Below are 23,239 nucleotides of genomic sequence, written 5' to 3' on the forward strand. Positions count from 1 at the left end.
CTGTTGTTAACATACAGCAGTACACACTGTGAGATGGGAAGAGAAGAAGCTGCATTCCGTTTAAGTGTTAGGAAAATGTAGAGCGTGTGAGAGTTTCAGACCAAGTGCTCTTTGTGCATGTGAAGGCTGGTTGAGGTCAAAGGAAATTGGGAAACCAGACTTCAGAAAAGCTGAACTAGAAGGTGGTTACCTCTAAAGTTCAAGGCGCTCCCCAGTCTCATGGTTCCATGCTTTCACCTGTGAAGCACTGAACTAGTTAAATGTTTTGACTTTCTGTCCCCCATGGAGTTCTTTGGAATGGAGACGGAGCTGCGATTCCGAAGGCCTTTTTTGGTTCTGATGTAAGGGTTACGCAGTGCTGCTCAGGCGTTAGCGATGCAGCAGTCATGGTTTGTGTTAGTGTAGCTGATGTATTCTAACATGAAATATTCTCTACCCATTAGGGAGTCCTTAGATTGGATCCAGATTCTGTTTAGAAAAAAGATCTTATTTGTGCTCGCTGAACTTGGTGTAGATCTGAAGGATTTTTAAGCCTCAAAAAAGTTTTAACCAGAGAGAGGTCCAATTGTGTGTGTTAAAGTGAATTTTCCATATATTGAGCTGTTAGGAGGGATAGCTTTACAATGATGCTAATACTGGCTGTGTGATGGCTTTGTTAGGACTTAGTGTGGACCTGAACATGATACATTTGGCAGCGAAGGAGACCCAGCCTGGCACGGCTCTGGGCCCGGGCCCCGCGTGGGTCCAGGCTGCTGAAGCATGCCATAAGACAGTGTTGTATGTGGGAACTGTTCCTTTGGCTCATGTTCATGTTACCATGAAGGCAGGCGGGGTTAGAAAATGCTTTGCGCTAACGTTTCTGAATGTCCTGCAGTGGCTAGCAGCAAGCCGCTCCTGGAGAAGCATGTGCTTTTCAGCCAGCATGCGTGGCCCTCCAGAATCAGCAGGAGCACACCACTGTGAGGGTCCCAGATCCGCACACTCCTGTCCCAGGAACCTGATGCCTGAAAAAAGAGAGAGGCTGGTCCCCTGTGCTGGGAATCGGGCAGGCTGGGGCAGGCTCCTTCTGTTGGATCATGCCAGGCTGCGTTTGGGCTTCTCTTTTGGAGAGGTGTGTACTCCTGTGCTCCCCCAGCAGCGCGTCCAAGGGGAGCCTGATGGCTCTTACCAGCATTCCTGACGTGGACAAGCAAACACAGGTAATGCTGCCCTGGTGGCCTTCCAGAGTCTGCTCCTGCGTGGCATGAGCTGTGGGGTGGCTTGAAAACAGAGACGGGAAGAAGGTGGATGCACTGCAGAGCCTCTGATGGCAACATCAGGGTGTGCTACAGGTGAAATGGCTGTTGCCTTCCAGCCCCAGCCACGGGACCCGCAGCACTGCCTAGAGGGGATCTCTGTAAAAGATCCGATTGTGATACAGATCACTAACATGCCATTTACTAGTCAGTAACAAGAGGGGGGGGGACAAAAAAGGGGGGGGGGTGGAGAAAACCCTAATTACCAGGCAGTGAACATCCAAGGAGAACTCACAGGTTTGGACAGAACATCATCATGCCCAGAGAAGACTCTAAACATGTGCCCGAACTGCAGGGACAAAATAAATAGCAGCTGAAGCTGATACCTCTGAACATCCTGAAGTCACAACCGGGAGGGTTTTGCTGGTATTTGTGCGTCTACAGTTCTACAAGGTGCAGTTACAAAGACGGAATGATTAAGGTTGGAAGGCTCCTCTGGAGCTCTCCATTGCAACTGCCTGCTCAGAGCAAGGCCACCTTTGAAGGTAAATCAGTTTGTACAACTTCTCGAGTATCTAATGGGGTTTTCAGTTACAATCTGCTGTATTTTCAAAGCTTTTCTGTACACCCCTGTGAATGGAAAACAAAACGGGGTGCTCAGCTCGGTGCCACCTCAGCCTGCCCTGCTGCACGGCGCTGGGCTGGGACTCGGCGTTTACTGCCAAGGGCACGCTTTGCTTCTGCCTCCTGCACAGAGGGTGGTTGTGCAAAGTGGGGGACTGCTCCCTCGGGAGAGGGGACCCTGGCGCAGCGCTCTGCTGTCGGGAGGGGGAGTAGGTGACCTGCCAGATACTGCTGGGAAGCCAGGACTGCCCCCAGAAGTCATCCCCACACTGAAGCAGGAGTCGGTACTGGAGAACAGCTCAAGCTGCGATTTGTGCGCAGTCCACAGCAGCTTTTTGAGGAGGTAAATGGATTTCTGGCACTGCACTAAATCCTGGGGCTGAATTACTCCATCCACCTGTAGCAGGGTGGCAAAGCCAACCAGTCCAGCCCTTTCATCAGAATTACCCTGTGCTGTTACAGAAGACATCCCATGGACAAGCAGCCCATTAAATTATCAGGGAACAACATACCGATTGTCTGAATGGATGCAGAGGTGAGGTGATGGGCTGTAGCGCGAGCTTCCTCCAGGGCACAGGTGGAGAAGACACTTGTTCCTGCTGTGAGAGCAAGGCGGGTGCCTGTCCTCCCTGTATCACCAGCTCCGCAGGGTGGTCAGTGGTCTGTGCTGGTTCCCACTTTACCTGCCAGCCCCAGAGGACGGTCGTGTGGTCCCACCTCCCTGACAGAAGCTGCTGCTGCAAAACAGCCAGCTGCAAACTCTGTCTGCAAACGTGCTGGGACAGGAGGGAAACGGACAAAAACAACTAAGCGCAGAAAACCAAGGTAAATGTGCTACCCACAGCCTGCACCCGCGCTGGTGCTGCCCTGGCTCAGTGGTCCCAGCTGTGCTCGGGGGGGAACGTGGAGGAGTGCCTGCATGGCCACGGGGCTGCCCTGGCCTGAGCGTGGGGGGGAGGGAGAACCCCCAGCAAAGGGCAACCCCCCCAGAGCACCCCAGGGCTGTGCTGCCTTCACAGGGACCAGGCAGCACTGCAGGCAGCGTGGGGTCTGTCCCCCTCTGGCATGACGCTGCCTGGGCATGATGGGGGTGGAGCCCCTCTCCCGTGCTGACCCTGCACAGCTGCAGACACTGGCCCTGGGTTTAGCACCAGTGTTTGCAGAGCATCAGGGCCTCTGAGGCTCAAACTGTTTATTTTTTCCTTGTAACTGAAGATGTCCCTCAGCATTAGAGCAGGCTTCCTGGGGAAGGCTGTTCTTCAGCAAATAAATAATTTCCAGGGTGGGGATGAGGAAGGAGGAACAGCCGCCGGCTGGCTGTGGTACATGGCCCGGGGCTGATGCCACCACACAGGGAACCCTGGCCACGTGCCCTGGAAAGTGTTCAGCAGGTCCAGATGTTTCTCTCCCCAACTCCCCGGCACAGCAGGCACCAGCCAAGTGCAGATGGTGTCTCTGGGAGCTGGCAGGACCTGCTCCTGGACCCGATTTTGCTGCTTAGGCAGCGGCAGGGGGTCTGGGGGAAGAGGGGAGCTGCAGAGAGGGCAGATGCAGGTTGTGCAAGGTCTGGGTGGGAAAGCCCGGGCTCCACTTGCCTTGGCTGGTGTTTGCTGCGATGGACACAAACCCCAGCTCTTCTAAGGCTCCTGGCATTGCTCCCATCACCTCCCTCTTCTGGGACGGCTCCTTCGCAGCTCTCCTGAGCGCTAACACGGAGGGCTGACCCCGGTTTCCGCATGCAGCGGGGTGTGCAGGGAGCGGCACATGGCGGGACGCACAAGGTGCTGCACAGGGCAGGATGGGCAGGGAGCTTGGGAATGACCACCCTGGGCACATCCAGGTGCCCTTGGCCACGCCATGCCACCCACTCCCCTCCGCATGCCGGGGGAGAGGCGGCCCTGCATGGCTGCGTGCGAGCAGCAGCGTGTCCGGCGCATCTGGTGGACGACAAGCCCCGCGTTGTGAATGCCCTGCCCGCCGGGGAAATGCCGCGTCCCACCGGCCACACGGGCGGCCCAGGTCTGCCCGGGGCAGCCGCCCGCTCCCTGCCCTGAATGCCCGTTTTGTTGGCTGGGGGAGGACTTGGCCCCGCGCTGCCCCGGTCCGGCTGCTCCCATGAATACGGGCAGTGTCTGGACGCAGGCGCTGCCCTGCGGGGCACGGCTCCCACCGTCCTGGGAGCTCCCGGACAAAGGTGGCCCTTGGGCTCCCAGGAGATGGGGGCCGCTGCGTGCCGGGTCTCCTGGCTCCCTGCCAGCCTGGCTGAGCATCCGCAGGGGGATGGAGAAAGCCCCTGTGTAAGGGCGAGCAGAGCCCGGCCCTGAGAGCAGCCCACGGGCAGCCCTCTCCTTCCCCCCTGCGCTGTGCCGTGGGGGGGCTGCCAGGGAAGGGGTGTTTGCAGGGTGCGCTTCACCACCCCGAGTGGCCGCCATGCCATGCTGTGCCAGGGGAGCTGGGGTGGTTTGGAGGTGGCGGCGGCGAGCCTGGGAACAGATTTCTCTTTCCACTGGTGAGTCAGCGGCGGCACCGCCAAGGCCCTCGGCTCCCCTCCCTTCCCTCCGGCCACCGCTGCCTCCCGCCGCCCAGCCCTTTCACGCTGCCACTCAAGGTCGGCAGCCGTGGCAGCCATGGCCTCGCATCGCCCCGCAGCCCCGCATCGCCCTGCGGCTCTCCGGAGACCGACCGGGAGCCCCGGCAGCACCAACGTTCTCCCGCCAAACACGTCCCAGCGTGGGCGGCCGATGGGAGGGGGGCACAGCACGAGGGCTGTGGCGCTGGCACTGAGCCTCCTGCTCCCGAGGGAGGACGTGGGGACCGCCAGGCTCTGCCGAGAGGCTGCTGGCATGGCTGAGCACCGTGTCCCATGCGCGGCCACCTGCTGAGACCCTGGTCCCGGAGTCTGGCCGTGCCCGGGCAGCTCTGCCAGGAGGGATCCAGGCGGAGCAGCAGCCGGGTTGCCCCCAGCCCGGGCGAAGGCAGGACTGCTGGGCACGAGGCCACGCTCCCTGCCCGGCTGTGCTGCCTCCCCGGGCAATGACTCAGTTGCAGCCCCCAGTGAATTTTTTGCCGGCCCTGGGGACAATCAGCTCTATTTTCAGTGCAGAGCAGGATGGTGCCCTATATGGCCCAGAGAAGGGGGGCGGTGGCGGCAGACGGGTGCTGCCTCTTCCACCTTCTGCAGTGGGTCCCTGCAGGGAGCAGCACGTCCGTACTGGGAGGAGCAGGAGGTTCATGCTGGGAGCAGTGGGTCTGTGCTGGGCTGTGCCACCCCCAGCCCAGAGAGGGGGACATGCAGGGATGCAAAGGCCCCCAGTCCAGGGATGGGTTCATGCCTTGGCTTCTGCTCTGCACCATTTCTGACAGCCCCGGGGTGCTGGGAAGGTGCATGCGGAGCCAGAAGCAGCTGAGGCTCGCCTGACCAGCGTTGTTTGGGTTGGTCAACACTCGCATCCTGAGCCCCTGCTGCGCTTCCAGCCGCAGCTTCATCACAGTTACAAGAGAAACAGCTCCCTGCTGCCAGCGCAGCCCCAGCCAAGGGGAAGCACTTGAGCAGGTTTGATGCTGGGCACCTGCACGCTTTCCAGGGAAGCCTCACTGTCCGTGTCCTCCCCAGCTCCCTGCTGGCCCCGGGTGCAACGAGCTGGTGGGTCTTGGCAGGAACGTGCCCGTCCTGATGCTGCCCTGCAAGCCACAGCTCAGGGATGCGGAGGGCAGGGATGCCCCAGCAGAGTGTGTGGGCAGAGCGATGCCAGCACCATCCTGCCGTGCTGCCGCTGTGCCGGGGAGCCAGGGCACGTCCCCAGGGAGCGGGAGGGAGAGGCGCAGCGGGAAATGCCTCCCCTCCCCGCGCTGCTGCGCTGCCAGGGCTGCGCCCAGGCCTGCCGGCAGCAGGGACCACGCAGAGAGAAGGGTCAGGGAGTGCAATAAAAATAGATCCCTGTGACGCTCGGTGCTGCTGGCTCTGGCTTTGAAGCATGTTTGTGATGTGGGCACAGCCCCAGGGCTCGCTTCCACCTGCTGCCGGACACACGTCGCCTCGTTCCCCGGGTCAGCCGCCCCCGGATGGAGATAAGAATGGAGGGAAGGACCCGATTCCCCTGTCAGATGCTCCGAGCGCAGCCGGTCCCGGCCCTGCAGCTCCCGAGCAGGCGGCTCTTGGCTCTCCGTGGCCAGGGTAGGGCTGTGTGGCCACGGGCGAGTTGTCGGAGTGTCTCGTGCCCCGGACAGGGGTTGGGCACAGGGCCCTCCCGTGGGAGAAAACTGCAGCCGGGGGTGGTTCGGCTGCGCCAGCTGAGGCTCCCGGCACCCGGGCTGAAACAAGGTTTTTGGTGCACCCTCAGCAGGTGCCAACAGGCTGGGATGTCACCTGGCGCAGGGCTGGTGCCGCGCTCTACCCGCTGTGCACCCTGCCCGCCCAAATGCTGGCCACCCCCGGGGCTCACCTGCGGCCCCGAGCCAGCTCTGCGCTGTGCCAGCACCATGGCACGGTGCTGGTGGGGCCAGCTCAGCGGCAGGGTAAGCGGGACGGCCAGCCTGGTCAGCGGGGCCAGGAATGAGGCAAAACCACCACAAACAAACCAACCCCGGCCAGTAACTGAGAAGGAGGCGGGGGGGGTGTCAGGGCTTTGCTGCCCCGCTTCACCGAGGGGCCGGCAGTGCCCGCGGGAGGGTGGTTTTGGAAGGAGGGCTGCAGCACCAGCAGCCACTGGCCCGGATGGCCTTGGCCACCCTTCCCCGAGCACCGTGTTGCTGTCACGGGGGGCCTCGGGCACTGCAGCCCCTCAGCATCCCCATCTCAAGCTTCATTTGCTGCTTGCTGCTGAACTGAGAGATTTTAATCTTTTAATCACATTATGAGCCGAGGTGGTGCCGGCCACGCACAGGAGGAATGTCTGGAAGTCAGCAGCGCCCGGCGCGGCGGGAGCCCATCCTGCCCCCACCCACACGTCCCCACCGTGTCCTGCTTGGGGACCCCCATCCTCCCCAGCCTGCCTCATCCTGCCTGGGACCGGGACCAGGAGCAGAACCTGGGACCAGAGACCAGGACCAGGCATCAGGGACCACGGACCACGACCACACCAGGGAGCAGGAGCAGGACCAGGACCAGCTAGCGAAGGGCTGCTGGGGCTGAAGCTCCCCTGCCACATGCACATCTGACACACGTCCCTGTGGGCAGCAGCAGGAGTGAGGGATGTTTCCGCGCATCCCGGAGTCCGGCCGCGGAGATGGGCTGGCTGGGCTGCAGGCGAGGAGCATCGGAGCAGGCGCTCAGAGCCTCTTCCATGGACCCGACCCGGGGTGTGAGTCCCTGACATATAATAGCAGAGAAAGGGGATCAGGGTGACTTTTGATTGAGAAAAGGGTGTGGAGCGGTGGGGGGTCTGGGAAGCCCGAAGGACCCAACACAATAACCCCACCGGGAAACAAAAGTCCCTTTGTTTTTGCTCAGTGCTGGTGTTTTGTCGGTGGGGAGCGGGAGGAGGCTGCTGCTGGCGCTGAGCACGTCAGGCAGAGCCCCGTGTGCCGGGGGCTGCTTTCGCAGTGCCCGCACCCCAGCTTTTATGGTGCTGATGCTTTTACAGCCTGCGCTGCCGCCGCACAGCCCTGCGCTGCCAAGAAACCCTCGTGAGGCTTCACGCTGCTGCCAGCTCGCTGCCCTGCATCACCTGACATCAGCCCACACCACCCCACATCATGCCGCATCACCCCGCATCATCCCGCATCACCCCGCATCATCCTGCATCATTCCGCATCACCCCGCATCGCCCCGTGTTGCCCCCTCCCCAGCTGCCCCCAGGCTGCGGCAGGACGGGGCTGCGGAGCCCGGCCGAGCCGGCGCGCGCAGCTGCAAGTTTTGGGGGCAAGGCCAGGCAGCCGTCGGGGGGAGAATGTATTTCATGAAATGTCTGTCATGTGGGCATAATTAGAGCTTCTCATTAGCACGGTGTTAGCGGCAGCGGGGGGCATGTTCTCAGAGGGGTGCCTTTGCAAGAGGCCCCACGGCTGCAATTAGGTGATGCTGCCCTCCAGCCACGCGGGTTTAATTATTCCGTTCCCCCGTGTTTTCTTCCTGAGGGGAGTGGACGGGCGTCCCGCAGCCAGCCCAGCTGGCGCAGCGAGGCAGCGCAGAGCCACGGCAGCCCCCGCTGAAGAACAACAAAGCCCTGGAATTAGAGATGTGCTGGGAGTTTACTTTACCGCAAAAAAATGTCAGAAATCCGTATTGTTTGGACAGGGATTTGCTGGGGATCACTAGATAAAAGCCTGGCAGGGACCCAGCCAGGGGGAAAAAGTCAGCCAGCTCCTTTCTCGTGGCGGGGACTTGCGGCTGAGCGAGGGATGCACCGCACCGCCAGCACGGGGGGTTTTGGGGCCAAGGCACAGGCAGGGGCAGGGACGGTCGGTGCCTTCGTGAGCCAGAGCAGGACCTGGGCCTGGGTGCAGCGCGGGCCAGGGAAGGCGATGCCAGGCTGCCCCGTGCCCGGCACCGGCTTTGGGTCTTTGCAGTAGGAAACATTTCAGCCGTGGCAGCATCCTGGGACACGAGCCCCAGCTGCCCGGTGACGGCTCTGCGGCACAAGGAGCCCGGGCACAGCCCGACGGGACACCCGGCCGGTGCGCAGGGCTCGCCGGTGCCGAGGGGTGCCTGCCCTGGCACATACGGACAGGAGGGGGAAGGAGCTGGGCCGGAGAGACTGCTCTCACCCCTCGGGCCCCCCCGCAAGCTCCACGCTTGCCAAATTTTGCAGCAGGGTCAGGGCAGCTGCTCCCGCCGTGCCCACGCTCAGCTGTTCTCCTCTCCCTTTCCTGCTCTCCCTGGCAGCGAGGCTCAGCTCCCGGCTGCTGCTGCTCGAGCTCAGCTCGGACCTGGAAATGCCAAATCCCCTTTTCTCCCAGGACCCAGCAGGGCCTGTTCCCCCAGGTCTGCGCTCAGGACTCGCCTGCCCCTGCGCTGCCCAGCCCGGGGCCCGTGGGTGCAGCCGTGGCACCGTGCTGGGTGCTGCCAGGGGGATGTGGGGTGCCCTCCCCAGGCCCGGTGTGGGGAGCGCTGCTCGGAGCCGCACCAGCCAGATGTGCAATGAACAGCAGCCACGTGTGCCAGCAACCCCTGGGCACACCTGGGCGCGGGATGGGGATGGTGAGCACCCGCCCTGCCCGCTCCTCCCTGCCCGACTTCGGGAGAAACGACAGCGCACGCAACCTGGTTTCACATCTGTTATTTTTTTAATACTGTTCACGTCTAAAATGACCAAAACCAAGCCAAGCGCTCCCGACCCCTTGCCCTGCCTTAGGTGGAGAGCAGGGGAGCCGCGGGCTCCCCAGCCGTGCGTGCCTCCTCCCTGCCCGGTGCTGGGTGCAGGCAGGTGTGCAGGCAGGGCACCCCGGCACTGCAGGCAGGCTGCTCTGCGCCCGCTGCCGGGAGAGGGGACTTTGCACGGCTCTGGTGAATGCATTTAAATAATATGCTAATGAGTGGCAAAAGCAAAAGGCATCTTAATCACGTCTCCTAAAATAGCAATCGGCAGCTGTTCCTCCTGCCCCGGCAGCGAGGGGGCCCTGCCCGCCCCGCGGTGGCTCGGGGCAGGTGAGGGCACGGTGCCCAGGCAGCCGGCACCAGGCTGTTAAGGCACTCGCACCGCTGGCAGCCGGCGGTCACGGTAAGCACGCGGTCACGCAGGGAGCGGTGCTGAGGCTGGGTGCGGCGCGGGCGGGTGCTCAGTGCGGTGGCGTGGGGCGGGTGCTGCCACGTCACCGGTGGCGCAGACCCGGCTGCCTCCCGTTGCTGCAGGGATGCGGGGCTGGGCTCCTCTCCCGCGTCTCCGGGAAGGCAACGCCGGCTGAGCTGCAAGCTGTGGGGCAGCCCCACAGGCCCCAGAGGCCACGTTGTCATGGGGGTGTCTGCGGGGGGCTGCGCTCACCTGCACCCCCTGTCCTGGGATGCAGCGGGCATGGTGCAGGTGACTGGGGCACGGCGGGTGGGGAGGGCTGGGGGGTGGAAGCCGGGGTCTCGCCGCAGCCCTGGCCGGGATGCCGGGGCACGGCTGCGATGGGGGACCCTGGCCGGGCACGGGGGAGGGTGGGCGCAGGGGTGCAGCTGGGACCCGGCCGGGCACTTAGACCACGAAGCGGAGCCTGTATGTCATCTGATGGCCGTTGTCCCAGGCGTAGAGCACCTTCTCCTTGGGGTTGTAGTCGACCTGCGTGGTGAAAGCGTACTGGTTGAGGAAGGGCAGCCGGAGCTCTGCCTCCGTGTCCGTGTGCGTGTCGAAGGCGTAGGAGATGTGCCCTTCCTTCTGGCTGTAGGTGTCCACGGCGTAGAGGATGCCACAGATGATGAAGCAGTTCCCGTAGGCGTTGCGCTTCAGCCCCGTCTTCCAGGTGGTCTCCCTGCGCACCGAGAGGTCCCCAGGGTCGAGTCGGCTCAGGACGATCACCTCCTGCTGCGAGTAGTCGTAGTCCACGGAGGGGTAGATGACCCAGAGCCCGCTCTCGTCCACAGCGAAGTCGATGTCCGAGTGGCCCCTCCACTTCCAGGGCGTCGTGTCCTCATACACCACGTCGTGGAGCAGCGCCCAGCCCGCCACGTACCGCTCCTTCAGGTCGTACTTGATGATGTTCTTGGTGAAGGCGCGGTTGTAGTAAAAGGCTCCCCGGTACACCACGTGCCCAGTGCCTATCCAGTTGTAGGGCAGCTTGTAGAGGTTGCTCCAGCGGCCTGCGAGTGGGCGGGAGAGGCGTTGGGACCCCTTGCAGCACTGGGGTCCCATGCACGATGGCCCAAGCGTGCCAGCAGCGGCGGGGGACTTGTGTCCCCCTCGCCGCCCCGTGGGTGCTCCCCAGCACAGGTCCCCATCTGCCGCCCACCACCCCAGGGCCCGGCACAGCCGGCGCTGCGTGGCGCTGGGCACCCACCCTGGAGATGCTGGGGCCCCTGCGCCCGCTCGGCCACCAGCCCTCACCCTGCTTGAAGTTGTCGAGGCTCCTGAACTCCACCAGGCTGTTGCCATAATAGTAGTTGGTGACGTAGATGCGGTCATCCTTGGCCACCGGGTCCTTCATCCAGGCCCCCTCGTTGCGCCCGTAGCTGTGGTGCTCTGTGGGGGGCTCCACCGACTCGATGGTGCCTTCGCACTCCACCTCCTTCACTGGGTACCGAGGAGGAGGAGGAGGAGGAAGGCTTACCCCTGCCCCAGGCAGCCTGCCTCTGCCGGGGCCGGGAAGCCCTTCACCGTGCCAGGGCTACTGCTGGCCCAGCCTGGCCATGGGTGCCCCCCCTCCCAGCCCCGACGCTCACCTACCTCTGTTTGGCGTTTCAGGGCCCCCGGTGCTGTCAGCCCCCTGCCCGCGGACGGTGGCGGGGTGGCTGCGGGCAGTGGTGCGGGGGGCCGGGGCGGTGCTGGGCGCAGCCGTGGTGCTGGGCACGGTGGTCTCTGCCCGTGCGATGGCTTGGGCTGGGGTACCCTCGGCTGGGGGGGGCGGGGGGCCCCTCTCCTCCTGCCGCTCCAGCGCAGCCGCCCCCCTCACAGGGCTCTCTGCGGGGGGGACGAGCCGGGGGGTCGGTGTGTTTGTGGGGGCAGCCCCCAGCACTCCCAGCCCCCCCCCGACCCCTGCCCCATGCTGGGGACTCACCGCGGCTGCCAGCTGGCCCCTCCGCTGCCCCCGCCTGCCCGGCCTTGTAGTACGTGATGCCCCGGACCACGGTTTGCTGGTGTGCGGATGGCTTGGGCTTGGGCGTAGGCTGCGACACCCCCCTGGCCTTTGCGTTATCCTTTTTGGCCTTCTCGGGCTTCAGCTGCTTCTCCTTGGGCGCTCGGGGGGCCGCCCTGTCGCCCAGTGCCTTGCGGGTGCTGGGGGTACCGTCCTGCCTCCTTCTCTCGTCCGCCTGCCGTGTCCTGGCGGGGGCACAGCCTGGTCAGACCCCCTCCCCTCCCACCACCGTGCCGGGCGGCGGGCGCAGGCACCGGCCCTTGGCTGCTGGCACGGTGCACCCCGATGCGCTTGCAGGAGCTGCCGGCACCCGCCACAAGCCCGGCCAAGCTCGGCTCTGCCCCGCGGCAGAAGCAGCCCAGCGGCACCAGCCGTGCCTGCGAGTGGCCGAGTCCCCGGGGGGTACCTGTGCCTTGCTCTCGGGGACGGCGGCAGCATCCTTCTGCAGCAGCTGGTAACCCAGGTTGGAGATCTCCTTCTTGATGCTGATCATGATGTCGGAGTAGTTCTCGTAGCGTCTCATCTGGTCGGTGAGGTGCAGGACGCTCTCCTTCATGAAGTCGTTCTCCCTGCTCAGGTTGGTCTTGATGGTCTGGAGGAGAGGAAAGGTTGGAAGAGCTCACAGCACACCCAGACGGTCCCGAGCAGCCAGACAGGACGTGCTGCACAGGACGGTGCCTGCCAGAGCTCACTCACCTCCTCCAGCGTGTTCATCTGGGCCACCACCTTGCTGATGTAGGAGTGCACCTTCATCAGGTCCATGCTGTAGAGCGTTCCCTCCAGCAGGTCCACCATGGACTGCAGCTGCAGGGGGAGAGCAGGGCTGGGGCACGGGCACGGGGCAGGGCTGCGCAGCTGCTGCGGATGCCCCCACATGTCCCCCGTCCCCGCTCACGGCCGGAGCGCAGGAACCGCACTGCTCCGTTGCCCTGTGGGTCTGCCGGGGCAGGGACGGGGAGCGTGGGCTCCTGCGCGTGGCAGGGGGGTGTCTCTGGCCCCCAGCCCACGGTCCCGCCACACCTGCAGGTACCTTGAAGAGCTCGGGCGCCTGCTTCTTCAGCTTCTCCATCTTCCACTCGTTCTCGCAGGGGTTGAGCGAGGAGGGGGGGGCCGTGCAGGAGCACTTGCAGTCGGCCCCCGAGCTCACCGTCTCCACCGTGTAGAAGTCCTCCACCCGCATGCTGCCATTTCTGACGCGGCTGCAGGCGTCCTTGCTGAGTGGCCGCAGGATGCACTTGCAGCGGCAGTCGGAGCCCTCCGAGGTCATCCGGACCTGGTCCGCCTCGCCCAGCGCCTGCGGGGACACCGGTGAGCCTGGTGTCCCACCCGGGCGTCCCGCAGGGTGCTGCCATCACGGCCGACTCCCTCTCTGCTGCATGCCCACAGGTCCCCCACCGCCCCTGGGGCTCCTGGCCATGCCCCGAAGAGCGTGGGGCATCGTCTGTCCCAGAGCACCCTGTCCCACCACGCTGCACCGGGATGACGGTGATGAAACCCGGGCGGCCGCTCGTCCCCGCGGCCACCAGAGCGTTTTGCGCCCCAGGTACTTTGGTCCCATTTCTGTAGCTGTTGCCCAGCCTCCAGCAAGACCCGAGAGAGCAGGGACGGTGGCGAGGAGACCCAGAAGCGCCTCTGCCCCCCCGCACCCCCAGCCCCGAGCCCACACAGGGTCCGTTGTTCGCCGTGACACGGAGCCACCTCGGGGCGAGCTCTGCCCCCGCCCCAGACTCCCGCAATGGCCCGAGGCACACACTCAAGGACTCCCTTGTTTCCACACATGGCCCTGACTCACGCTATGGAGCCCAGGGTGCTTTTCGGCTGGTTTCTGCAGATAAGGAACTGTTCTCCCCTCCCCGCTGCGCTCGGGAATAAGGCTACGGCTCAGCCTGCCCGGCGGGATGGAGGGCTGCGTCCCTCTCACCCCCTGCCACCGGCTGTGCACCCGTGGGGGACGTCTGGGCTGGCGGGGAGCACGGCCGGGCTGCGCTGGGTGCCCCATGTGGGGATGCGCCTGCTCCGAGCAGCCGGGAGGGTGGGAGAAAGGGGAGAGGCAGCGCGGTGACCCCGGAGGGACAGAGCTCGGTCCGCAGGGACTCTGACTCACCCTGGGAAACAGAACGGTGGCAGAGCTGGGAAAGGAGTTCAGCTCTGGCTCTCCCGTCCTCCCCCCCGAGCACAGCGCGGCGTGGGAAAGGGCAGAGGCCCACAGGACCGATGTCCTGCCTGCGGGCAGCACCCACGGCCGCGCAGGCACCGTCCTTCCCGCACCCAACCGGGCTGCCGCGCTGGTGGCACCCGGGCAGCAGCTTTCCCTGGGCACTGCCCGCCTGGCAGGGACCCCCAGCTCCCCACAGCCGGGTACAGGGGCTTCCCTTCCTAAAGCAGCAGCAAAACCTCCTGCATTTTGCATTTCAAAAAAGCCTCTCTCTTTCAAAGGGGAACGAAGGTCCCGCTGGCTGGGAGGAAAACACCAGGCGGCTCAGAGGGCTGTAAAACGAACAGGATCTAATCAAGCTCTCGGCAGGGAGCAGCGGGGCAGGGAGCGGGACCCCCTCCCCAAACACCACCTCTCCGGGCTCTCGCACCTCCCTGGGGCCCCCTGACCTCCCGATGGCAATGCCGGCGCTTGTGCAAACAGGCAGGACGATTACACAGCCCGGCCGCGAGCTGCCGGCCCCTCCGCACACAGCCGGGCAGCTCCCCGGCCCCTGATCTGGGCTGCTGTCCTTGCCACAAGCTCTGTCCCTCCATGTGCACGGCGCTGCACGAGGTCCCGGTGTGCACATGCGTCCCCGTGGGAGCCCTGCACGGGGTCCCGGTTTGCTCACGCATCCCTGTGGGAACCCTGCCCGAGGTCCTGGTGTGCCCCATGGGATCCCCACTTGATTTCCCAGCCGGGGTCCCCCATTCCCACCAACACCCCAAGCGCCAACCACCGTTGAAGCTCCCACTGCCGCAGCACAGCCCGACACCCGGGGACATGCGATCCCGCCCGCCGTCAGCACCTTCCGCAGGGAAGGGCTGCAGCTGCCTGTGCTGGAAGCTCAATTCCCGTGGGAGCAGGCGGCCGCGGGCCGCGCGTTCCCTCCCACCGCCCTTGGCAGCGCCGCGGCGGGAGGCACGCCTGGCGCGGAGGCCCGGCGGGTCCCGCTGAGGTGAGGCGCGAGCGGGCTGGAGCCCTGCGCAGCAAATGCGCCCGGAGCAGCCGTGCCAGCGGCTCGCACGAGGGGCTCGGCAAACGGGAGTCTCCCCTGCGGCACGAAGGGGCAACTTCTTCCCCGGAGACCTCCCGGTTCAAGCCATTTCCCTCCTGCCTCCCAACAAACGGCCCCCGGCCGAGGCAGGGCGCAGCCTCGCGGGCAGCCGGCCGGGCGGGCAGCCAGCGGCCCAGGGGCCCGGCAGCCGCTTTTGTCTCGCGGCCGCGCAGCAACAGAAAAATCCGCTCACCTCGGGTCGAGGTGCGAACGGGCGCGGGGGGCCGGGGGGAGAGCGGCTGCCTCTTCCCGGGCGCTGCGTGCGCCCCGCTACACAAGAGCCGAGGCAGCCGCCTGCCTTCACGCGGGGTAGTAACATTAAACCTCGCTCTGCCTTTTAAACGGCTTCCTTAAACAGGAACCGTATGTTCTATTTATACAGAAAAGGCTATAAACAAGGAAGTCTTAAAAAAAAGGCCCCCGTGCGGTCCATTCTGCAAGGGTCACCCCGCCTTGGTTCATCGGCCAGGCATCCTCCATCAGCCGGTGCCTGACTGTACCCCAACCCCAGAGGGGACAGCCCGCACCCCCGGCACACACACGGGACCCACTCCCCGACAGCGTGCGAGTGGGTCGGGATGTGGGGGCACGAGGCAGCCCCTGCCGAAGGCCGGCACACTGTGCCGGCCGCTCAGGGTGGGAATCTGACGGCTCCCTAAGAAACCTTCGTGGGGGCTGCTGCAGCCCCGCGGGGTCTCCGGGTGGTTCTTTCCCTGAATCCCCCCCGCTCGCTGCAGACCCCGGCCCAGGGTGCAGGCAGGCGGGTGCTGCCCCTCCTCGGGAGCCAGGTCCCAGCTCCGCGGTGGGTCTGTGCACCCATGGCTGGCGTGGGAGAGCATCCCTGCAGTTTGCTGAGGGTTTCCTCACTCCCAGTTTTACAGCTGGGTAATTTTCCCAGCACTGCCTAGCTTCTGGGACCTCTTGCGAGAGTGTCTATGCAAGCACTGAGTTTGTGCCATTATTTGGAGAAAGCGGGACCTTTGACAATGAACCTTGGCCAGCTTTTAAGCTGTCCTTTGATTGCTGCCAGAGGACTTGTCGCGGAGGAAAACACGCTGTGTTGATAAGCACGCTGCCGCGCTGCGCGCCTCTCGCACAGCTGCTGGAAGGCATGTCCCCGTCACGGGAGGGAAACCATGTCACCCTCCTCTTCCTCCCCCTCCCTGGCTTGGCACAACATGTTAAACACGTTCTGCAGCACGGGGAGCCGAGGCAGAGCGGTGCTGGCAGAGCCGGGCCATGGCTGACGGTGGCCAGGCCCTGCGCGCTGGCGCTACTCAGGCATCCCGTGTCGGTCACGGGGACACAACCATGCGAAGCGCTTGTGTGGCACGCAAATGCCCACCGATGGGATCTCATCCAGACGGCAAGAACTGAAAAAAACACCTCTGAGCACAGCGGGCAGCACCTGCGCGGAGGGAAGGAGGGAGGGCGGGAGGGAGGAGGTGACAGCACTGCGCGGGTCGGTGGGCTGCGGATCCCAGAGTCCCTCAGCATCACCGCTGAAGCCCTGCCGGGAACCCCCGTGCAGGGCTCCCCCCGGACACCACTCCCAAGCCAACTGTTGCCAACAGCAGCTGTGTTTTCATCTTGTTCCACCAAATGACTCGGAAAATCTTGGCTTTTTAACGCTTTGGCGATCCTGGCATCAGCGCCCTTCCTCCCCGGGGGCTGCTCCCAGCACCTTCCCTCCGGGCTGGGTCCCGACATGCTAGCTCAGGCCCTGCCCGGGCTGTGGACACTGACCCTGCGGGAGAGCACCCGTGGGGAGGGCTGGAACCGAGGGCTCTTTGATCCCCGGGAGAGGCCGGCTCCCGCTCGCTGCCGTGTCCCGCTCCCGCTCTCCTCTCATCTCTGCGGGGAAAGTCTTGTCCGGGCCGTTCTTTCTGGCACGGAGACACTAATTGCAGAGCTCATCACCGCAGCGCTGGGGCTTGGGCACCTTCCAACCCACCAAGCACGCTCGCAGCCCCAAACATTCCCTCCGCCGAACCCCCCGCAGCGAAGGGAGCACCAGCACCAAAACCGCAACCAGCCCTTCCCTGGGAACATCCCACGCTCCGGACCCGGGGGGCAGCCCGGGCTCGGCGCGGGGGGGGTATGCCGGCTCCCCCCGCTCCGCTCCCCCGGGGCCGGGGGGGGGGCCCAGCCGGAGCCCGAGCGGGGCTGCTGCCCGAGCGGAGCTCGCCGGGGTATCGCTGCCCCAAAACCTGTTCCTGCAGGAAAACACCGTCTGTGCCCGCCAGAGCGGGGAGCCCCGGCCCGGGGACACGGGACACACACGGTCCTCGGTTCCCGGCGCAGGGTGCGGTGCCGGGGCCGGGCTCACGCCGCCCGCTCTGCCCGCGGGGGTGCCGGGCTGCTCGGGCACCCCCCGCCCGCTCCTCTCGCCGCCCGTGTCGGTGCGGCCGGAGGCGGCGGGGGCGGGGGGGGCACCGCCGGGCCGCGCCCCCGCCCGCTCCGCCTTAGGGACCCCCCCGGCCCCCGTTCGGAGCCCGCCCGGGCACAGCAGCGACCGCTGCCGCCGCCGGGGCCTCCGGAACCGGCACCGCCCGCCCGGACGGCACCGGCCCCGCAGGGAGGGGGGGGGGGGGTGGCCGCCCCCGCCCGCTGCCGGGCACCCGCGGGGACACGGCGGGTGTGCGCACCCCCGGTCCCGATCCCAGTCCCGGTCCCGGTCCCGGTGCCGGTCGGTGCTTACCGTGGCGGCGCCGCGCGCCGCGGCCAGCGCCGGCAGCAGCAGCGCCGGGAGCAGCAGCGCCCGCATGGCGAGAGCGGCGCCGAGCGCCCGCACCGAGCGCCCGCTCCGCCCGGCCCGGCCCGGCCCGGCGGGGAGGAGCCGCCCGCCCCGTCCCGCCCCGTCCCGCCCCGTCCCGGCCCGGCCCGGCCCGTCCCGTCCCGGCCCGTCCCGGCGGCGGCACCGGCCCCAGGAGCGGCGCCGCGGCGGCGGGGGCGGCGCGGTCCCGCCCGGGTGGAGCTGGCCGCCCCGGGGCCGCCCGGGCTTTCCCTGTTACCGGGGCTGCCCGCCACCCCGGTATGCCCCGTACCGCGGCTGCCCGCTCCCTCCGCCGCGCTGCCCGGTGCCCCTTCGCCGGGGCTGCCCGATCCCCTCCCCTCAGTCGAGGCGGGTTCCCCGGGCTGCCCGGTAACCCCTGCCGCGCCGGGGCCGCCCCGTACGGCGGGCAGCGCTCCGGGCTCGGGCGGCGGGTGCCCCCCAGCGCCCCGCCGGTCCCGGTGCACCGGCGGGGCCCTGGCGGGCGGAGGCGGGGCCGGGGCGGGGGGGGGCGTGGCGCCCTCGCGGGTACATCCGGGCGGTGCGGGAGGACTACGCTTCCCGTCGTGCCCCGCGGGAGGGCGGGGCGGCCCGGCCCGGCCCGAGCGCGGCGCCCGCAGCGGCGGCTCTGGCTGTCAGCAGCGCCCGGAGCGGCCATGGGGCAGCGCGGCCGCCGGGGCCCCTGAGACACCGCCGCGCCCCGGCCCGGCCCGGCGCGGCCCCGGCGCCGCCATGGAGCTGGAGCCACCCGCAGAGCTCCCGGAGCCCCGCGCCGCCGCCGCTAAGGGGCCGCCCCGCAACGGTGAGTGGAGAGCGGGGTCCGGCCCGGCCCGGCCCGGCCGCGGGCGCCCCTCAGGGCCGGGAGCGGGGGGGGGGGGGGGAGGAGGAAGGCCGGGGCCCTGCGGCGCGGGCCCTGAGGGCCGGTAAGGCGGCGGTACCGGGGGCTGCGCCTGCCGCCCCGCCGGCGGGGGTGGTGGTTGGGGGGGGTGGGGGGGTGGTGTGTGTGCTGCCGGCGGCCGCAACTTTCCGCGGCCGTGGGGCACAACAAAGGGCCGCGCCGGCCAGCGCGCGCTGCCCGCCCTGCCCGCCGCGGCTCCCCCGCTGTCAGGGTCCCCGCCGCTCGGGCCGCGCCTCGGCGGGACGTGCCGGTCGGCCGCCTTCGCCGAGAGCGGCGGGACAACGCGGGGGGCTCTCCCCGGGCTGGTAGCGAGTGCCCTGCCCAGATCGAGGGGTTCCGTGCGGGTTTGCCTTCTTTCCAGAGGGGGAAAAAAAAAAACCAACCCTAAAACCAAACACCCGAAATCCGAAGGATTGATTGTTTGTTTGTTTGTTTTCCATCTAAATCCTCCGTGTCGCGGCTCCCGGGCCGGCCGAGCCGCCTTGGCTGCGCCCCGCGGCCGCAGCCCCCGCCGCTTCGCTCCGCGCCGCTGTCGGAGGGGCGGCTTCGCTCTCGGTTCCCGCTGTCCTCGGCGTCGGTCCGCCGTGTGCTGCGGGCTCCCTCCTGCTGACACCTGGGTGCCTGTCCCCGGTACGGGGACGGATCTGGTTCCAGCAACGCGCTGGGGATGAGGGACTTGGGAGCCAGCTGCAGGCCGTTCGGGAGGGACGAGGGGTGTAAGACAGGGTCTTGGAAAACGGGCAGGAAAGAAAAATAACAAAGAAGGGAGACCTCGGAAGACACGCAACATGTTTATTTGATCAGCGTGTATGCTGCTGCTTTCTGGCTGGGCTGCTTGTGGGGTTTATAGGCACCATTTGGGAGGCTTTTACACTTCCAGTATGCAGATACCGCATCTGCACTTGAATGTCCCTGCCAATTTTTATGGTTTACAATTGCATTTTACCATCTTAAGGTACCCTTTTCTACAAAGGATTTGCGCAGACAAAAGAGGCTTCTTATCAGGCAAAATCACCGGCATTTGCTAGATACAGGCGTTACCAAAACATACGCAGTGCTGGCAATTACAGAAAGGGGGATTTCTATAATTACCCTGAAATGTAATTTTGAATTGTGTCCCTTTGTGAGGCTGCTAGAAACACTTTATTCCTCTCTTAATTAGATGTCCAGTTGGGTGAAGGATACTTTTCATCCTTAGCGCTTTTTGAACTTTCTGACTTAATTTGGGAGGTGTCCGTTGCTTCGGTGTCCTTAACAATGCAACAATATCAATACTTGGTCTGCATTTACTATTTTTCCCACAGAAATGCGGGATTTGCGGGGAATCTCTCTTGATTTATCAGATTAGTTTTAAGAGTTATTTGCATGTCTTGCATAGCTGTTTCATGTGATAGCCGTTGTACCTGTGGCTGCGGTTAGCCTTTTGAATGGATGATGTAACAACCTTTTACTGCTTTGCCTTCAAAAACGTGAAATACTGGCACGGTGTTGAGACATTGCTTGACCTTCAGTCTTCCTAAAGCCTACAGCGGCCGGGGGAGGAGCAGAAAAGATTGGCTTGTTACTTGGTTGGCTTATAAAATATCTGCAAATGGTAATGGCAAATGAAGACTCTTAACATTTCCTCTTTTTAAGGAAGATTCATAGCTCTTTTGATACTTTGAGGTACAGCATCTTCACTCTTTATGAAAACAGTTAAAATTGTATGACATATATCTCCTGTTTATCTATCTATATATAAGTAGGATTATATTCTTGGTGGCTATGTTAAAATCATTAATGAACTTAAGCTCTGCACGTGGCTTCTGTGTAAACCCCAAGTAAACTGCCACAAGTTTATTGGCATCTTCAGTGAAAGAAGCCTCAGAGTAACTTTGTAATGCAGTTACATGATTTCATTTCAGCCTCATTATTTGGGGGGGGCATTTGACATTCTTAGCATATAAGATGGGGGTTTTCCCTTACCAATTTGAGTACGTCCCCTTCCATGTAAGAAACATATTTTGTCATCGAGCAAACCAATGGCAATGAGTAAAATGAATTATTTTTTAAAATCATTTCATTAGGGCATTTGTTCTTCCTGCACTACTAGCAATTATTTCTCAACAGGGTCCCATTTAAGACCAGTTTCCCTATAGCTTCAGCTGGCGTATTTTTCCTCTGAATGAAACATGATGGCAGTTTTAAATATTTTATGTTTTAACTAAAATAGCAATAAAGCAGGCTATCTAGAATTAAGGTAACTTTGGACTCTTTGTTGTGTGGTATGGTTTTGGAAGACAGATTTACATATCAGGAAACTACTTGAATTTTGTGTTCCCTTAAAATTATCAGAGTTTCAGATAGGCAGATTACTAATCTGGATGAACTTCATACCAGAAAGAAGAGGAAAGTTGTAAGAGCACAAAGAATGTAAGGTTTTCAAAGAAAAATTCCATTGCTTGCATCCCTTCCCTTTTCCACAGCACTCTCAAACTTTACTGGCACACACTGACATTTTTAGTGGTTCTTTATGCTTGATTGCTTTGCATCTGATGAGATAAGCCTTTGCTTAACAAAGACTATTTCATTGATATAGTTAGGTCTTAGTTTACTTGCTATAAACATTTCTTTGAAGATTTAGGAAGAAAAACAAATTGAGTTGTCGAATGGCAATGCTGCTAAAGTCAAATGTCTCTGAATAAACAAGAAGCTACAGCATTATTTCAACTCAGTGTTGCCTTGCTGAATGTGGATGGCTTTTGCTTTTTAAAATAATAATAGACAATAATAAATAATAGAATTCTCAGCTTGGGTGTATGATGGGAAATAAGACTTGTAATTTAGGAAGAAATTCCTTTTTTTGGTTTGATTTGATGGTAAGATGGAAAAATACCTCTCGGTGTAAAGCTGGAATTTGGTATTGATGGCTTCTGTAGATCATTAATCAGGAAAATGGGTTTATGCATGCCTTTTTGTACAAAAAACAGGACTAGCAATGTATGTTCAGCAGATGCAGTGTGATGTGACACAAACAACAGGATTTTTTTCCCCACTTTGCTATAAAACAGTATAAAGATACTGTTATTATGCACAATGAGGAAACTTTTCAATCTAGGAGACTGTTTCTTGATTGTTGGGATGCAATAGTCATCTTTCTGTCCTGTCTCTGGCAAGTCATTTGTGGTATCTTTTTTTTTTTTTTTTGGGGGGGGGTGGTGATGCAGGGGTGGGAATGAATGTGCAAGTAGTTTATTAAATTATTATTCAACTCTTACATGGTGGTAGCTTTGAACAAATGCATTTACACTAGCATTCTCTGAGAATGAGAGCACAGTTTCTCCTCTTAATAAACTGCCTATTTAAATAAAGCCTTCAGCAGTGTAATCTGGTAATTCTAATTAAGTCATTTACATAAAGAATTGGCCCAGGGTTTCATCAGATGGTTGCTGGTGAGCTGAAATGCATTCTTTCCCTCCAGCTGTATTAAACTAGCCTTTTGATCCTTTCCTTTTTTTAGCCTTTAAGCCAGAGTGGTTATCACTTTGCAGAGTTAATTGAGAAAGGGAAGTTGGGGGACAAGAGGACCCTTCGAGGTTTAGCTTTAGTCTTAATTACTATAGTTCTAATTAGGTAATTAGAAGACTTCCAGATTTTATATGTTGATAAAAATGATTCTGTACAGGTTTTGTAGAAAGAGGAAATACACCACCAATAGGCTAGCTTTAGTGAAGTTCTTTATTGGTAAATGATTACCAGTAACTTATCTTGAAAGCAGTATATGTCTGGAGTATCTGAATTCTACTCCAGCTCATCGATAAGGAGGCTTCATTTACAAAGGGTGGACCCTGCGTCCTTCAGAGAACATAAGTTACACGTCTACCTTCCGTTGCCTAATCATCCCAGTTATAGGCTTGTATAGGTGGTGAAATTTAAACTTAGAGAAATATCTGGTCAGTGTGAAGGATTAATTTTTTTTAAGCCCTTTTTACCTTTGTGGATGCATCAGAAAAAAAACCACTGATAAAAATTTGCTAAGGCTCTAATGCCAGGCTGACTACAAACTGCTGTGATGCCTTGTCTGGAAATCTCTCTCAGCTGAAACTTGACGGAAACCTTGAGTATTTTTCATGGAAATACATGGAAATTGTGAAGCCTTTGGGACTAAATCTCAAAATTCTCTTGTCATATAAAACTCCATCAACTATTCCAGCAGGAGACATGAATTGCAGTGGTGGTACATATTTCTAGAGGTCTATGTTGTGCTCAGGTCAGTATGGTGAATTCTCTGTACTGTTAACTAACCAGTTAGCAGGTCTGCTCTTTCTGAAACTGTAAATGAGTGTGGTGCTCCTATAAATGTTAGGGTTTGTTCTACTTACTTGATGCTGACTCTGGCACTACTGAGAAGCACAAGGTTTATCTGTGGGAATTGTTTTGGAGCCCTCAGATCCTGAAGCCAAGTGATTAAATGATGGCTGTCGCGGTTGTAGTAAAAAAATTTGAAAAGAACTTCTGGTCTCTGAAAGTTCTGCCAAACACCAACTCGTCCTCCAAAAATCTCTTCATTCAGTCTCACATTCAGTCAATTACATCTGTAATTGACTTTTTTAATGTTGTTTGGCAATACTTACAAAGAATTATTCCAAAGTATAATGTTACTGTAGATGTCTTTTGTATGCTTTTGCCAGGAGACTCTATATCCTGTGCCTGTTCTATCAACAGCTGTAAAGAAACGCCCTTTTTGTGGATCACAAGCAGTGATTAT

General features: G+C 61.4%; 2 protein-coding genes across 4 annotated transcripts in view; one reads left to right on the forward strand and one right to left on the reverse strand.

The window, feature by feature from the left end:
- Positions 1-9,064: 9,064 nt before the first annotated feature.
- On the reverse strand, positions 9,065-17,683 carry OLFML2A (olfactomedin like 2A). Its single transcript, XM_052815576.1, is given in 9 exon segments — positions 9,065-10,575; positions 10,820-11,005; positions 11,159-11,392; positions 11,490-11,712; positions 11,714-11,752; positions 11,974-12,159; positions 12,264-12,371; positions 12,598-12,861; positions 17,523-17,683. Coding segments are annotated over 9 exon segments (1,908 nt in total). The 5' UTR covers positions 17,589-17,683; the 3' UTR covers positions 9,065-9,973.
- Positions 17,684-18,163: 480 nt separating this feature from the next.
- Positions 18,164-23,239, forward strand: part of NR6A1 (nuclear receptor subfamily 6 group A member 1) — a 101,986-nt gene continuing 96,910 nt past the window's right edge. For all 3 annotated transcript variants that reach the window (XM_052816010.1, XM_052816011.1, XM_052816012.1), the window contains exon 1: positions 18,164-18,396. In XM_052816010.1, coding sequence (XP_052671970.1) covers positions 18,327-18,396 — 70 coding nt within the window. In that variant the 5' untranslated portion in view covers positions 18,164-18,326. The remainder of the gene's footprint in view (positions 18,397-23,239) is intronic.

This window comes from Harpia harpyja, chromosome 19 (assembly GCF_026419915.1).
Source record: "Harpia harpyja isolate bHarHar1 chromosome 19, bHarHar1 primary haplotype, whole genome shotgun sequence".
NCBI lineage: Eukaryota > Metazoa > Chordata > Aves > Accipitriformes > Accipitridae > Harpia > Harpia harpyja.